This window comes from Dermacentor silvarum, chromosome 6, assembly GCF_013339745.2.
Source record: "Dermacentor silvarum isolate Dsil-2018 chromosome 6, BIME_Dsil_1.4, whole genome shotgun sequence".
Lineage (NCBI taxonomy): Eukaryota > Metazoa > Arthropoda > Arachnida > Ixodida > Ixodidae > Dermacentor > Dermacentor silvarum.
In genome coordinates, this window is record NC_051159.1 from 79,661,761 (window position 1) to 79,678,215 (window position 16,455).

General features: G+C 47.3%; 1 protein-coding gene across 1 annotated transcript; it reads left to right on the forward strand.

Moving 5' to 3' along the window:
• Positions 1-5,856: 5,856 nt before the first annotated feature.
• LOC125946265 (uncharacterized) lies at positions 5,857-11,441 on the forward strand. The gene is made up of 3 exons (XM_049668925.1): positions 5,857-6,121; positions 7,852-8,067; positions 8,535-11,441. The coding sequence occupies exons 2-3, from the start codon at positions 8,011-8,013 to the stop codon at positions 10,503-10,505; spliced, it is 2,028 nt and encodes a 675-aa protein (XP_049524882.1). The 5' UTR covers positions 5,857-6,121; positions 7,852-8,010; the 3' UTR covers positions 10,506-11,441.
• The last annotated feature ends 5,014 nt before the right edge of the window (positions 11,442-16,455 follow it).

A 16,455-nucleotide genomic window follows, 5' to 3' on the forward strand; every position in this document is an offset into this window, starting at 1 on the left:
GAAGAGCAGAGTATAAACGTGCTGACGCCATCTTCTGTGAACGTGGCGTTCAAGCAGGAGGCTGTGTTGTTAGCACAACTTGCACTGCGACTTCATTTCAGCTTTAGTACAGCGACTTCCTTATTTTTTACTTTAAGGAGGGCTTAGGAATAAAGTTAAACTCCGAATTTGTTGTCTATTTGCATAACAAAAGTCTTTACAGGAAGCATATTAACAAACTGACCAACCGCCCCTTACCAAATCTAGGGAAAGCTATAGAAAATATATTTATCCGAGTTAAATGATAACTGGCGTCGAAGGTTGGGCGCATCGATTCCAGAGGAGCGGGAGTAGAAAACTCTAGCCAGTATTTTGTGTCCCATGCGCAATTGTGGCATCATGGCACAACGCAAACTACTTTTGGCTATACTTATTCACCCATGCACCCTGCAATCCACATCTTTCTTCCAACGCCGCATACAGCCTCTCTCTCCCAACCGACACGGATGCTGAAAAACGGTGCGCTTGAAAGCAATCTGCGAGCCACACTTCAAAAAGACATTCGTCTTTCGCAAAGTTGCATTCATTCGTCGCGACAGCGATACCAGCGAACGCGCGGCCACTTCATTACGGTAATTACGGCGTCGAAGCGAGGAGAAACGGCTCATCATATATACCATGGCATGTACCCAAGCTATATATTATTTAGGTGGATGACGAGAATACTGCTTCAGGCATGTGTCCTGTTACACCGAAAGCATGGGACTGTTGCAATATGTACCTGTAAAGACTTCAAACGTCAAAGGCCTGTTTCAAGCCGAATGCCTACTCTTGCAGCGTTTATACGGCGTCACGTACGTTAGCGGCTGGCGTTATTCGCACAGCAACACGATTATCAGTCATGACTCAAGTGCATTGTCTGTATGTGCATCAATTTGGGTCGTCGCCTAAGTTTATTAGTACTGCTAGCCGGCGCGATACTTAATAAAGCAGGCCCCCAGGCTTACAAGAAATCCATAGAGTTTGTTCTTTAATAGCCATAATAAAGGATATCAGCCAAGCATGCCTCAGAAGCAGCGCTCCACGCACAGAGGCAGTCCACTGAACGCTCACATTTTTCAAACTCTAATATTCATTTCGCAGTGATTTTAGGTATCTTTTCAGCAATAATACGTGAACATTGTGATAAAAGGGCTTCAGGATGTGTACCTGTTTTTCAGTTTCAAGGACTTCGAGCCCCTGCTGCCAATGAGATTTAGAAAGAGAAGTATTGGTGCAACTGCAGTCACGTCTTCTACGAATACGCATACGTATTCATTATCGCGACAACTCAGCCCTATAGACGGCATCCAATGTTTGCCTCCTACAACAACCACACCGGACAAAGGACTACGTGCAAACCCTTTCCACAAACACCTACCCCCCTCTTTTAATTTTTTCGGTGGATCTTCTTTTGATGAGATCTATATTGGTTAGTAACATTCGTTTTGCGTGTATTTATAAGAAAATGTCAAAATTTCTCTTTACAGGCTAGAAGAGAATGGAAAACTGTACTCCGATATCTTGGAACGCTCTAGTGCTTTCTTATTGCCGTCTCGTTTGCGAAGCCCAGCAACGCATGATATAGCCTCATTTGCTTGTTCCATGAACACACGGGCACAGTGAGAACCGGCCTGTATTTTAGCCAGAGGGTTTTGCCGCAGAAGCACGTTCGATTATCGCGACAAGCGTTCAGTGATGCTACAAAATCTAATTGCTTGCAGCTGAAGTACTTGTTGTGCGAACCTTCTGCAGGTTTAGTGAGGAAACGATTGGAGGCATTTCTTGCAGCGTGTGTCATTTACGCATGCTTATAATCCGAACAGACAGTCAAGGCACTTGCAGCGACGTTCAATATGATGACCTATCTTTACACATACGCACAAAGCTCCACAAGCACATGAATTATCAGCCCCTTCTACACGTACGTATACAATAGACTCCAGGCCAACAAGGATTGCCAGGAAATTTTAGAGCACACCACCTACACCAAGCAGAGAATCCGGGCTTCCTATCATTTGGCCTGCCGAAGACTTTTACAACCCCAGAAAAGAGTGGAAGATGCAGCAGAAGGAAATTCTACATATTTTGAAGTCTCGCAGTGCAGCATCGACACTCCTCAACCCACCATCCTTCAGGCATTCGGGAGAAGACACCTCAATCATACGAAAAGCACCAACATACAAATTACTCACACCAGACTACGCACATTATATTAACAAGAACCCAGACTCCTTTACTTGTAAACACTGCGCAACTTATAAATCAAATAAAATGAACTTGTGGGAGTGCCCCGCCAAACTCCACCTTCAGAAAAAGAAAAAACAGTACTTTCGAAACTACCATCCAACCAGTGTCCCGGCAGCTGGGAGGAGTGGATCACTCCCCCACGAAAGTTGAAAAAATACGGTGGCCTCTTCTGGTGCAGCACGTCAAGAACGTGCTTGGCCAGGAGGAATGTACTAAGAGGCCCGGACTGGGACCTTAGTTCCTTTGGGACTAATAAATGTTATCTCCTCTCTCTCTCTCTCTTTCTTGCAGCATGGCTGGAGAGTGCATAAACAGAGACTGTGGAATCCTTACTAGTTCTTGACATCGACTCGTCTGCAAGCATGTGTGGATAAAAGGTCACGTGACGCCTAAGTAGAAGTCGAGTCCCGAGTATAGCGCCCTCACGTGACCCTTCTCAAATGACGACCTCTCTTTAAAAGATTTCAGCTCAACTCATAACGTCACACGGGGATTGGAGATTGTTCCCTGGTAACAACACTACTCAACTTCCCCCTTTACGCCATTTCATTACTCCTCCACTCGAGCACAACAGCGAAAGTAATAATTTGCGGACAACCATTCAACAGTATTGATGACTACGCGATTTGCATGGGGGCAGACAATATAACAGCTGCCGATTCACCAGTATATTAATTAGATGAGTAAACTCCGACACTAAGGCTCTGTAATGTTAGCTGCTACCATTCAAGAATACGAATGGTGCTCGTGACGCGAGCGTACGTGTGACGACAGCAACAAGCCGACAACGACGGTGACGACGACATTATGACGGAGATGGCATGACGGCTCATTTGTTGTACTCCGGCGAAGACATGGTAAGATGTTGTGCCACTCCGTTCACAACATTATTTTCATGCAATGCTTGTGTGTACACAGTACACCGTACACAAGCTATGCCGAAATGCAACCACTCAATTAGGCAGATGCAGTCTGAGACGTCGACACGACGACGTCACAAGGACGAAGACGATGTATGAAGCTTTTTGAGAGAATTATGGGGGTGAGAGTAACATGCGCCAGAGAAGTAAGACGCAATTCTAAATATATGCAAGCATGTTATGCGCCTTGTGTCCCTTACGAAACATACACGTTATGAAAGATTGACAAGCCTACACATCGGCCTAAGAATGGGGCAGCCCAATATAAGTTTGCGAAAATCAAAGAAGCCGTCCAATATCATGCGCTGTTCTATTAAAATGTCTGCGTGCTCTAGGATACCTAAAAGCCGACATTATTTGTATAGGTTTAATGTCGTGATTTATTGTTTTATTACCAGAACAGGTTTAACGCACTGATACTACTCCGTAGGTCGAAAATAAACCTTATCTCCCGGCCCGATGTGCGAAACTCTGAGATCGATCGCAATACTAATTGCGATTGTATGAGTCCTTGTTTCATTGTGTGCACAACAAAATCACTAAATTGTGTGCCTGGAGAACTTCCAAGCGCCAGCGAATGGTTGACACGGCCTTTCACAATACAGTGTCGAAAGCCCAGTGGTTTTTATTTCCTTTTATCTTAAACGAAAATTTGACTGGCCATTCCTAGCCACTATTTTCCACCGCGCTTTCGTCAGAAGGCGCTTTTGCGCCCTGCTCGCCGAAACTGGCACCGTGCCACATCGCAATAGACTCAGCTATTTATCTTAGACTTGCCTCTATGCGCCTCTCCTCCCCTGCCCGGCGGCGGGTAAGGAGGACATCACGGCACCCTAACAAACATGTCTTAAAGCCCCTTGATGTTAGAAAGTAGCGACACTCTCCCCCCCGCGCGCGCTTTCCTCCTCAATTCTCCTCGGATTTCTCCCCCTCACCGGGCCGGCGCGGCCCTGAACCCTCCAGTGGCTCGCTGCAGCCGCATTAGAATCAATGCGCGCGCTTGTTTATTCGGCCCTTTCAAGCGTTGTATGGGAATTTATCCCTTGTGAAACTGTCATGACGAAAGTACGTTTCCGATAGAACGTCGTGACATTTTTTTTTGAGGACGCTTCGATAAATAGAAGCGGAAGCGCTCCGAAAAAATGAGTACCAAGCAGTGGCTGAGCTGTTTACCTCTACGTCGCCACTTGGATAGTCCGTAACGCGGAGGTGTATTGGGTGCATACAATATAAGCAGCGTAAAGTATAAACTAGAATTTGGTTCACAATATTCGCTCTTAAAATGCTCAGAGAAGGTAACCAAGAAGAAATGTGATAGTTTACTTAAAGTGAATTCGCCAAAATGAGTGGGCCAAAAGCCTTTGTACCAATGCCACTGTGCAAAATACGTGCTGTGTTTGCGAAACAGCCAACATAGAACTTTACACACGCGCCTGTATTCCGTCACTATGAAACGACGAGAAATTACATTCAATCACCTCTGGGAGTAACCTAAGTCTCTCTCTCAAAAAAAAAAAAAAACAACAACAAAAGGCTGATTGCTTACACGGAAACTGCTAAGACTGGCACTTGATAATTAACTTACAGACTTCAAGATGGCAAGTTAATCAGAATTGAGGGAGATTATCAGAAGCGCGTGGCTTGTACTTAATGAGCATGCGCGAATAATACATAATACCACTTATCCACATATCTATTGCGGTTCATGCCTTCGCAACATAAAGTACGTAAAGAAAAAGAAATGCTCGCAGTATTGAAACTTTGCAAAGATACAATAAGCACGCAATAAGAGTAAAATAGTTCCTTGGCTTCACAAGTATCAGGCGCAAGGATCACACGCACACACACACACGCACGCGCGCGCACACACACATACACGCCCACACGCACGCACATACACAAACACGCACACACACACGCACACAACTACAAAATATGAGTTACAGGCATTAACTCACACATTACATACATTTGAAAACTAACGCACGCGCGAAAACACAAAAAGCTTTGTCACGGGTCGAAGAGTCAACAAAAATTTGAGCCGCCTCACTTTAAGAAAAAAACTATATGCACAGTTATCGGTGCTCTGTATTGAACTGAACGAAGAGTCCGGCTATGCGAAGAGCATTAAAATCTTCATGCAACTTCATCCGCAAATATGAGGAAAGCTGCAACATTCGCCTCGCAAAGAACAGCGTGCTTAGAAGGGGCGAAATCCCTTCTCCAGATGTTATGGAGCCACTGCTTCCGACGCACGACATTCCGTTCACCTCGGGGGATATAAAATAAGGCTTGCCCTTTCTCTGACCTGCTGCTGCAGTGAAACGCGCAGCAGCAAGGCATTTTTACTGAAAACGAAGCTCAGATTCCTACGAAAGGATGGAAAAACTTGGGAAACACACGTTCGGAGCGGCAGGGCGACCACTACTTGGACTGCTCATGGCGAGCGGGAGAAACCAAAGGCGCGCGAAAGCAAGTTCCGCGCAGTTTTCGTGACGTCAGGGTCACCTGACCGGGTAGTCGCGCGCGCCGCAGCCATTCAGCGTGGCGGATGCGCTGCCTCCGCGAAAGAGGGGGAGAAAAGGAGGAGGTTGACCGCGCCGGCGAGGGTGTGGCGGCGTAGATCAAAGCGTGTCGCTACTTTCTAACATCAAGGGGTTTTAACATGTCTTCGTTCCCCACGCCCCCTGTACGCGCTTTCTCTAACCCCATCGAGGCAGGCGCGGCAGATGGCTTCGCTTGTTAGCGCACAGAGCGCCGAAAACAGGTTCGTCCTTCGCCGGACAGGTTTTGTTTGCCGACTGAGATGGCAACCGAAAGAGAAGCCTTCGGATGACAACGAAGACGGTGAACCGAGGAGTAACGGCTTATCAGGGACGTCATGATGTAACTCTTCACCATTCTTTGATTCGATCGGTGTACCACTGAAGCAGGTATGTGGCCCATTCTGCATCGTGTGGCCGCTTTTTTCTCTGCCATGCAAATTTCGTCGCGAAAGTACTCTGCACGTAAAACAGACACGTGGTATGACGCGGCGTTCAATACGGCGTGCGGCGCGCCGTAAAGGTGGTTCTGAGTTCCGACTATCAGAACCTGGTATAAAATAAAAATGGGGAGTTTTACATGTCAAAACCACGATATGATTATGAGGCATGCTACCATTATTTGTCCACCTGGAATTCTTTAACGTGCACTTAAATTTTGCGGCGGCGGGCGAAAGGAAACGCAGTCGAGAACGGCATAGAACTAGGTAGTGTGATGAAATTATAGGAAATTTGCAGGCATATGATGGTAAGCTGGAGCAAGACAGTGGTAATTGGAGATCGATGGGAGAGGCCTTCGTCCTGCAGTGGACATAAGATAGGATGACGGTGGTGATGATAATGATGATCAGTCAGCGACAAGATAAGGATGCAAAGGCAAATACACGGCTGTACAGCTCAAAGAAACTTTTGTATAGATGCGCAAACCAAGTAATTGGTTGGCGCATCTACACAAACGTTTTCCCTCGTTTTTGTGACATCATGGTGGTGGTGAACTTCTTTGAATATCCCTGCAGCGAATTAGTACATGACTGAGCGCGGAGAAGCAGGGGGTAGTTGCAGTGCAGTTTTGTGGGCGAAGCTTGAAGTGCATTTTTACGTTGTCACAGAATGTAGTAGAAAGGTCCTTCTGTATTAAAGAAAACTAAAGAGAAACACTAAATCCGTTTAGGCTGATAAAGTGTTGTCTCAATGCCTTGTTGTCGTTAATTTGGTGGTAACCCTACAACCCCCCCCCCTCAAAAAAAAAGAAAATACTTATACCCTATATCCAATAATCACATATAAACATATTGGGGTCCCATATAAAAACCCACATGTTCCCAATATCATGCCGGGCATGTCCCGTATGACCCTAACATAAACATATCGGCATCCCATAGAAAACCCAGTTTGTTCCCAGATATCATACGGAGGAAGTCGCATACAATTATATGAAAGTATGGGGAACCCATACTTTCATATACTTTCAACCCTGTATGTTTCCATATATTATATGGGGGCATCCCTCATGCGATATGTGGGAACAACTGGTTTTTATACGGGACCCCTATATGGGGTCCATTTGAGATTAAATGACCTGAGGCTTGTCGAGCCTTTTCTTTAGATAAGTTAGAGTTTAATCCCTAAAATGAAATAAACAACGAATGAGTCCTTTTTTTTTTAAGATGGAACCGAAATCTCAACGCCGGCATACGTGCGGGTGGCGTCACAGATTTCGAAGTATATTATCGCATTTGGGCCATTGTGGCAATGTAAATGTTCCTAAACGTTGCTAAATACGGTCTTCCTTAGGATACGATGCAGTCTATATTTACCGATAAGGGATTAAACAGACCCCAGCGGAAGACGCTGTTAGAATCCACGTTGACACGGCGAGCTGCTGGTGTGAGAGCTTGAAGGCGGCGTCACCGCTCGCCTTTCGTTCTTGAGTCTTTTCTGGCTTATCAGGCCTCCACACACGGCAAGAGCAGCATTTCTGGTATTGTTTAATGGTAATTTACAAATACAGCTCAACTTAGGTGTTTCCCTCTTTGGAGTTCCTTTAAGCAGCAGACTTGGCACAGCGTCGCAGGGCCCTTTGCCCACTTCTCATTTCTGCCCTCCCTCGATGCGTGCAGGGACGCATCGGCCGACGCTGGAGCTGGTTCCCCTTGTTGACTGACTTCCACGGGAGCGACGTTCGCGCCACCTTCGCTCCTCGCTGGACCGGTTTTTCTCACTGACAGAGAACTCTCTGCTCAGCACACTCCCAATTGCGCGAGAATAAACGATTGAGGATGCCGGAGTGCACCTCCGGTGCACTTTTCGTGAACAGAAGGAAAGCATTCCATCAGGTATGTGCCGTCTTACGAAAACAGAACTAGGGCGTACGAGAAATGCCTAGTAGCATGCAGCCGTCTAAGTAAGATACCCAAGTACTACCTACATGCTAAACACAACGGAATGCTTGCAACTCGCTTCCACGCGAGTATATTATTGCCCAGTATTTGAGTTCACGCATTCTGCGATGGACGTGCGTTTATTCTGCTTGCGTCCGATCAGAGCGAACATGCTGCGTTTGTGGAGGTAGGATGTAAAAGGGTATAGTGTACGTGAGCTCTCGAAAACGGTGTTTCTATCGCAAAAGGAAAGAACTCTGTTAAACAAGCAGTTGAAGACATAGACACGCAGTAAAACTGCTTGTCGACTGTTCGATGCAAGAACTGTTCTGTGTAGTCTCAGTGTTTATATCGTTACCATTATCGTCTCATCAATAACTTCCCTTCTGCTTTTGCGTATCTCCCTCCTGTTCCCTCTGCAGCCTACTCAGAGCCCACGTTTTCAACATAGTAAATCCTGGGCTTATATAGAAAAAATGCCGTACCCTGCAAGAATAACGAAGGCACTCGCAACCTTTGGCACCGTGAGCGTTTTCCTCTCAATGTGTGTCCAGTGCTTCCAAACGGATTGCAACGCGACGCTATCCTGGAACGTCTCAAGCCAAGACCACCCGGACATACCGCACGATCGAATCGAAGAACTGTTGCGATGCCCGGAGGGACTACACGGTTGCAGTGTCTCGCCACTCAACTGCACGGAGAAGCTCCTCGCTGTCACTTGCAGTTGCGCCAGAAACTGCGACGTCTACGGATCTTGCTGCTGGGATGCCAAAGTGCACGGGCCTCCTGCTTCACCGGCGAAATGTACTTTACGTGACGTCGATGATGAGTTCACCAGGGCGTTTTACGCTGTCTCGGGGTGCCGTCTTGACTGGCCGAACGATGAGGTGCGAATGTCATGCGAGAATGTTACGAGTGAACAAGATCCGTTCTTTTTTATACCGGTCACAACTAAGCGACAGGTCACATACTTCAACGCGTTCTGCGCCCTTTGTAACTACGACTTGGACAACACATCCATGTTTTGGAACGCTTCAGGACGGGGGACTCAAGATTTAGCTACGTCCCCACCGCAGTACGCGTTGGACAACAAGAACGCCTTCTTTTGGCCCTGTGATTTTACCCTGGTAAATGTCGACTCTTGTCCAGAAGGCTCTGACCCAGAAATCACGCGAAGATGCTTAACTTACTTTGCTCCAGTAGTGTACAAACGTGAAGAGTCCGAAGTCGACAAGTACAATGACCATGGCTCCGAAGTCGTTTATAAGAACGTCTACTGTGGCCTCTGCAACGGAGTCAATCTTTCGGTCTTGAAGTGTGTTCCGAAACAAGCTGTACCTGAATTATTTGGCCGTATCTTTCTTCTATCGGCTGTTCCTAATATACTGACACTCATAAGGCCGGTCGTAAGCAAAAGTTCATGTTTCTCATGGCACAATGGCAAGTGTTATATTAAAGCTCCTCAATACCATTCCGGGAACTCTTCGACGGCGGAGACAAATGAAACGACAGGCATTGAAATGACAACCTCCGACGATCCACACAATGTGGGAAGCTACCTCACAACCATCTGCCTCAGCCTATCACTGATTTGCCTTTTCCTGAAAGGCTTGGTGTTCGTGCTCTACAAGAGTTCGCGGACGTTCTCATCGTGTTGCACAATGTGTCTTTCGGGAACACTTTTCTGGGCCCATCTGCTTTTTCTTATCGTGAACAGCTTCGACGAGTTCAAGCCATACTGCGCAGTTTTCGCCGCTCTTCTTCATTACGGCTTCCTGTCCACCTTCTTCTGGACAAGCGTGCTTTCATTCGACATCTGGAAGAACGTGGTGACAGCCCGGATATCTTCGAGCAAGCGCAGCGGACTTGCGGTCTATGGCTTAATCGCTTGGGGTGCGCCAATGGTCGTGGTGGTCCTGGGCGTTGTACTAGATTGGGCTGCTTCAGACTTCGCCCTTTCGCCGAACTACGGACGATATTCTTGTTGGATCGGCAGCACGTGGAATCAGGTCGTATTCCTTCTCATGCCAATGGCCGTATTGCTTCTGTTCGACATTGGCCTGTACGTGCATATTGTCGTCCACGTAAGAAAAACAGCCAGACTTGCCGCAGCTTTTGATTTCAAAAGTGGCGAGAGCCGGTCGGACATGAAGCTTTTTATAAAGCTTGGTTTCATTATGGGCTTTACGTGGTTCCTGGCTTTCATCGGCCTCTTCGTGACCGTATTAGTACTCGACCTCGCTGTCACTGTCCTTGTCGGACTTCAAGGCGTGTATCTGTTTTTCGGATTCAAGGACTACAAGTACCTGCTTCCTCGGAGATTGGGCAAAAAGAGGAAAGGTGAAACTACAGTAGCGTATTCTGCGAATACTGACATGTCCTCGTTTTCTTGAGAAATCAGCTCCAGAGACAGTGCTCATCTAACCCACCTGCAATAAGAATCTGATGTGAGCAACAATTACCGCAGCACACCTCTAAATCTCCTTTCTTCATTATTATTTTTTCTGTGCCCGCTTTTGTGTGTTGTTGCGCGGAGTTAGTTGACAATATACGTTTTGCTAAAGTAAAATACAATAGCGGGCTAGCTTTGGAGCGATCACAGACACACTCACACACACACATACGCACACAAACTGCGTGAAGGCGAGGAACAAACGCATCAATACGTCCATGTATTTCCATTTGTCCTGTTTATCGCGTTGTTCTTTCATTCATGGTCATTGCATGCTTCTAACAGAAAACAATAATGCCCATTTTCACAACCTAAAGAATTGGGCTAATAGCGTTACCGAATTTGGGAGCAAACGAGCAATTTTATAAATACTGGTGCGTACTGATAAACAAGAAAAGACCCGCTACCACCTGTTTTCTGGTTATATTTTCATGCCGACGCAGATGTCCTTCACGTCTTGTTTCATTTGAGTCCAATTTGAACTGTGTGATAAATTTCGAGGACTGAATGCTTGTCTCTGCTACTTTAATTCTGCCTTACATGCGAGCTCACACAATATAATACTGAATTTGCGTCTCATGTAAACAGTACCTCAGTTCATGACGCTATTGACTAGTATTTTCTCTGGGTGAGAATCAGTAGCATACTCCACTTTTAGGTGCCAACGTCACCCATGTAAATAAAAGCTATATGACTAAACACAACGGGGTGTGCGTCTGTATTCTTCTTGTTCGTGTGTGTTTGTTGTTTCTATAGAATGTTTATTCACCCGAACCAATCCCGCGTCGTCAACATTAAACCAAGATATATTTATCAAATGCCATTTCACAACCTCCATGATGCTACATTGAAACCTAAACCCGTAAATCGCCGTAATTTTAAGATACATTTCTTTTCATGTTTTGATGAAAAGAGTGAAAAATACCCTAGATAAGTGAACGTGATGACTGTCAGGATATTGGCTTGTAGTAAAACTTTGAATTTGTATATGTAAACACAAAATGAAACATAGAGCGGCTATATCAAAAAGGAAGCAGCAAACTTGAGCGATTTCTCCATGACCTGAACTCATTTATACTGCGGCAGCATCAGACTCCCACCGCCAATAAGAAGGCCCCTTCTTCTTAAGAACTTCTATAAAATGCAGACGAATTCGTCTTCGATCGCTGCGGCATTGCCTGCTGTCCATGGCCTCCGAAATACACGCACAGACGTACCAACACTCTCAGAGTGCGCAACTTTTCCAGGCAAGGTGCCCATTTAACCGCATAGGTTTCACGCTCGATCGTTGCCCAGCTGTTTTGTGGCTGAAACCCTGCACAAATTACCAAGAACCAGACTTGCGGAAGGAGATTGCGCGCCGTCACACTATACTCAATCGGCTCTGCAGAGGAGCCGGTGCCGCTAGCGTTCCGCCTTTTGGTGCTGACATGAGCGTTGTGCACACATGCACTGCAGCATGTGAGCATATGTGGTCTGAGCGAAACATATACAAAATACATATACATAGACAGAATGGATACTAAGAGAAGGGAAGCGCAATCGAGGAGGGCAGAAAACCAGGTGGGATGATGAAGTTAGGAAATTCGCAGGCGCAAGTTGGAGTACGCTAGCGCAAGACAGGGGTAATTGGAGATCGCAGGGAGAGGCCTTCGTCCTGCAGTGGACATAAATATAGGCTGATGATGATGATGATGATGATGATGATGATGATTTCTGTAGTACAGGATTCCTAGAGGAGAGAGAGGGGGAGGGGACGTGCATGCGCTGTGGGGGTGCGGGACGCCGGACAACAGACAGAGCCGCCGGCAAGAAATGCTTCGCTTTTAAAACGCCTCTCCTACCGGGAACAGGGGTACACGCACATGCACTGCAGCATGTGAGCATATGTGAGTATATGTGGTCTGAGCGGAACGTATACAAAAGCTAAAATGTCTCTCCTACCGGTAACAGGGTCGCATGCACATGCACTGCAGCATGTGAGCATATGTGAGGTAAATGGTGGTCTGAGCGGAACGTATACAAAAAGCTAAAATGTCTCTCCTACCGGGAACAGGGGCGCATGCACATGCACTGCAGCATGTGAGCCTAATGTTGAGATATGTGGTCTGAGCGGAACGTATACAAAAGCTAAAATGTCTCTCCTACCGGGAACAGGGGCGCATGCACATGCACTGCAGCATGTGAGCATATGTGAGTATATGTGTCCTGAGCGGAACGTATACAAAAGCTAAAACGCCTCTCCTACCTGGAACAGGGGCGCATGCACATGCACTGCAGCATGTGAGCATATGTGAGTATATGTGGTCTGAGCGGAACGTATACAAAAGCTAAAATGTCTCTCCTACCGGGAACAGGGGTGCACGCGCACTGCATGTGAGCATATGTCTGAGCTGGAACGTATACAAAAGCTAAAACCCATCCCTACCGGGAACAGGGGTGCATGCACATGCACTGCAGCATGTGAGCATATGTGGTTTGAGCGGAACGTATACAAAAGCTAAAATGTCTCTCCTACCGGGAACAGGGGTGCACGCACATGCACTGCAGCATGTGAGCATATGTGGTCTGAGCGGAACGTATACAAAAGCTAAAACCCATCCCTACCGGGAACAGGGGCGCATGCACGCACTGCAGCATGTGAGCATATGTGAGTATATGTGGTCTGAGCGGAACGTATACAAAAGAAACAGGGGCTGCAGCATGTGAGCATATGTGGTATATGTGGTCTGAGCGGAACGTATACAAAAGCTAAAATGTCTCTCCTACCGGGAACAGGGGCGCATGCACATGCACTGCAGCATGTGAGCATATGTGAGTATATGTGGTCTGAGCGGAACGTATACAAAAGCTAAAATGTCTCTCCTACCGGGAACAGGGGCGCATGCACATGCACTGCAGCATGTGAGCATATGTGAGTATATGTGGTCTGAGCGGAACGTATACAAAAGCTAAAATGTCTCTCCTACCGGGAACAGGGGCGCATGCACATGCACTGCAGCATGTGAGCATATGTGAGTATATGTGGTCTGAGCGGAACGTATACAAAAGCTAAAATGTCTCTCCTACCGGGAACAGGGGCGCATGCACATGCACTGCAGCATGTGAGCATATGTGAGTATATGTGGTCTGAGCGGAACGTATACAAAAGCTAAAATGTCTCTCCTACCGGGAACAGGGGCGCATGCACATGCACTGCAGCATGTGAGCATATGTGAGTATATGTGGTCTGAGCGGAACGTAATACAAAAGCTAAAACGCCTCTCCTACCGGGAACAGGGGCGCATGCACATGCACTGCAGCATGTGAGCATATGTGAGTATATGTGGTCTGAGCGGAACGTATACAAAAGCTAAATGTCTCTCCTACCGGGAACAGGGGCGCATGCACATGCACTGCAGCATGTGAGCATATGTGAGTATATGTGGTCTGAGCGGAACGTATACAAAAGCTAAAATGTCTCTCCTACCGGGAACAGGGGCGCATGCACATGCACTGCAGCATGTGAGCATATGTGAGTATATGTGGTCTGAGCGGAACGTATACAAAAGCTAAAACGCCTCTCCTACCGGGAACAGGGGCGCATGCACATGCACTGCAGCATGTGAGCATATGTGAGTATATGTGGTCTGAGCGGAACGTATACAAAAGCTAAAATGTCTCTCCTACCGGGAACAGGGGCGCATGCACATGCACTGCAGCATGTGAGCATATGTGAGTATATGTGGTCTGAGCGGAACGTATACAAAAGCTAAAATGCCTCTCCTACCGGGAACAGGGGCGCATGCACATGCACTGCAGCATGTGAGCATATGTGAGTATATGTGGTCTGAGCGGAACGTATACAAAAGCTAAAATGTCTCTCCTACCGGGAACAGGGGCGCATGCACATGCACTGCAGCATGTGAGCATATGTGAGTATATGTGGTCTGAGCGGAACGTATACAAAAGCTAAAATGTCTCTCCTACCGGGAACAGGGGCGCATGCACATGCACTGCAGCATGTGAGCATATGTGAGTATATGTGGTCTGAGCGGAACGTATACAAAAGCTAAAACGCCTCTCCTACCGGGAACAGGGGCGCATGCACATGCACTGCAGCATGTGAGCATATGTGGTCTGAGCGGAACGTATACAAAAGCTAAAATGTCTCTCCTACCGGGAACAGGGGCGCATGCACATGCACTGCAGCATGTGAGCATATGTGAGTATATGTGGTCTGAGCGGAACGTATACAAAAGCTAAACGCTCTCCTACCGGGAACAGGGGTGCACGCACATGCACTGCAGCATGTGAGCATATGTGGTCTGAGCGGAACGTATAAAAAAGCTAAAACATCCCCTACCGGGAACAGGGGTGCACGCACATGCACTGCAGCATGTGAGCATATGTGGTCTGAGCGGAACGTATACAAAAGCTAAAACTCATCCCCTACCGGGAACAGGGGTGCACGCACATGCACTGCAGCATGCGAGCATATGTGGTCTGAGCGGAACGTATACAAAAGCTAAAACGCCTCTCTTACCGGGAACACGGGTGCACGCGAAGCTTGTCCAACCCTAGGGGAGGGGTTGGTTAGTTTTTTGAGCGTTTGAGACACATTAAAGAGACATGATTGTTGGTGGATGAGAAACGGTGGATTCGTCCCGCGACCACGAGTACGTTCACGGGCACGCTCCCGCTGCCGTTCCTTCAACGCCGCAGCTGGCCTTCAACTGACGAGAAACGGCACGCGCGGAGCGGGTGAGGAGGGTTTCCGGTCGCCTGCTGCGGGTGAGGAGGACTTTGTTTTTTGCGTACGACGACAGCCACACCGACGGCGCGAGTCAGGGTATACAAGCTTCACTTGAATAAACTTCAAGATATATACCATCGCACAGTCGACCATTGCCGGCGTCACACCATCGACGTGCGAAGCTTGGAACGCCGCTGGCTGCGCACCTCATCCCACCTACGTAGAGCCATTAACAACATATTAATCACGCCAGCGTTCTAAAACACCTGGTAGCTGCAAAGGCGTTGTTCCTGCTGCGCAGCAGCAGTTGCCTTGCGCGAGGCGTCGCACCAGCATGTCGCTAAACCCTGTTTTACGCTTTTAATTAGCAGTGCGCGAAATCTTAAAATTTTGAATACGAATCGAATGACCCCTGCTATTCGATTCGTACTTGATTCGAGAATTCGCTATTCGAAGTTGTCGAATAGTCTTTCCTTTCGAATACAGTCGACTCCCGTTAATTCGACCCTTGCGGAACCGCAAGATTTGCTCGAATTATCCGAAAGGTCAAATTAACGAACGGCGGCAAAATGAACGATTCGAATATTTTTTTTTCGTCGGTAGTAGTTTGTAATGCCTTTTTTTGTTTTTTTTTTTTTTTTTTGCTCTTGAAACGCAACTCAACCGCAGCATAACCCGAATAGCGCCGTCATGTTTAAACAGTGGCTTATCATAACATGACACAAAAACAAGCGGCAATGTGTCAATTCACGGGTGGCGGGAGTATCGGTCATTAAGAGATAAATTTATCAGCGTCGTGAGCTATGTGCGTTCAATAGTAAAGAAAGCCTCTCATGATCTGCACATATTGGCTGGGTGTGTGCACTTAAAAAAATGCTGGCTCTCTATCAACATCATGATAACGGAGGCAATCAAAGTCGCCCTGGGACTCCCCCCCTCGTCCACAAAACGTGGCAAGACCTCGCCGAAGCGCACAAGAACAGCCAACTGGAACGACTCTAACTCACGCCCACCGGGAGATCAGGGGCGGTATTCTGTAAGAGTCCACCTAGTGGACTGTCCACCTTGGCTGTCGCCATTGGCTGCCGCTTCACGAGCGCGAAGGAGACTGCCTGGCACCTTCGCTCACGTGAAGCGGCAGCCAATGGCGACAGCC

Coding starts and splice junctions, on each gene's coding strand:
- LOC125946265 (XM_049668925.1), top strand. CDS start 8,011: ATGCCGGAGTGCACCTCCGGTGCACTTTTCGTGAACAGAAGGAAAGCA. Junction 8,068..8,534: donor GAAGGAAAGCATTCCATCAG/GTATGTGCCGTC, acceptor TTCCCTCTGCAG/CCTACTCAGAGCCCACGTTT.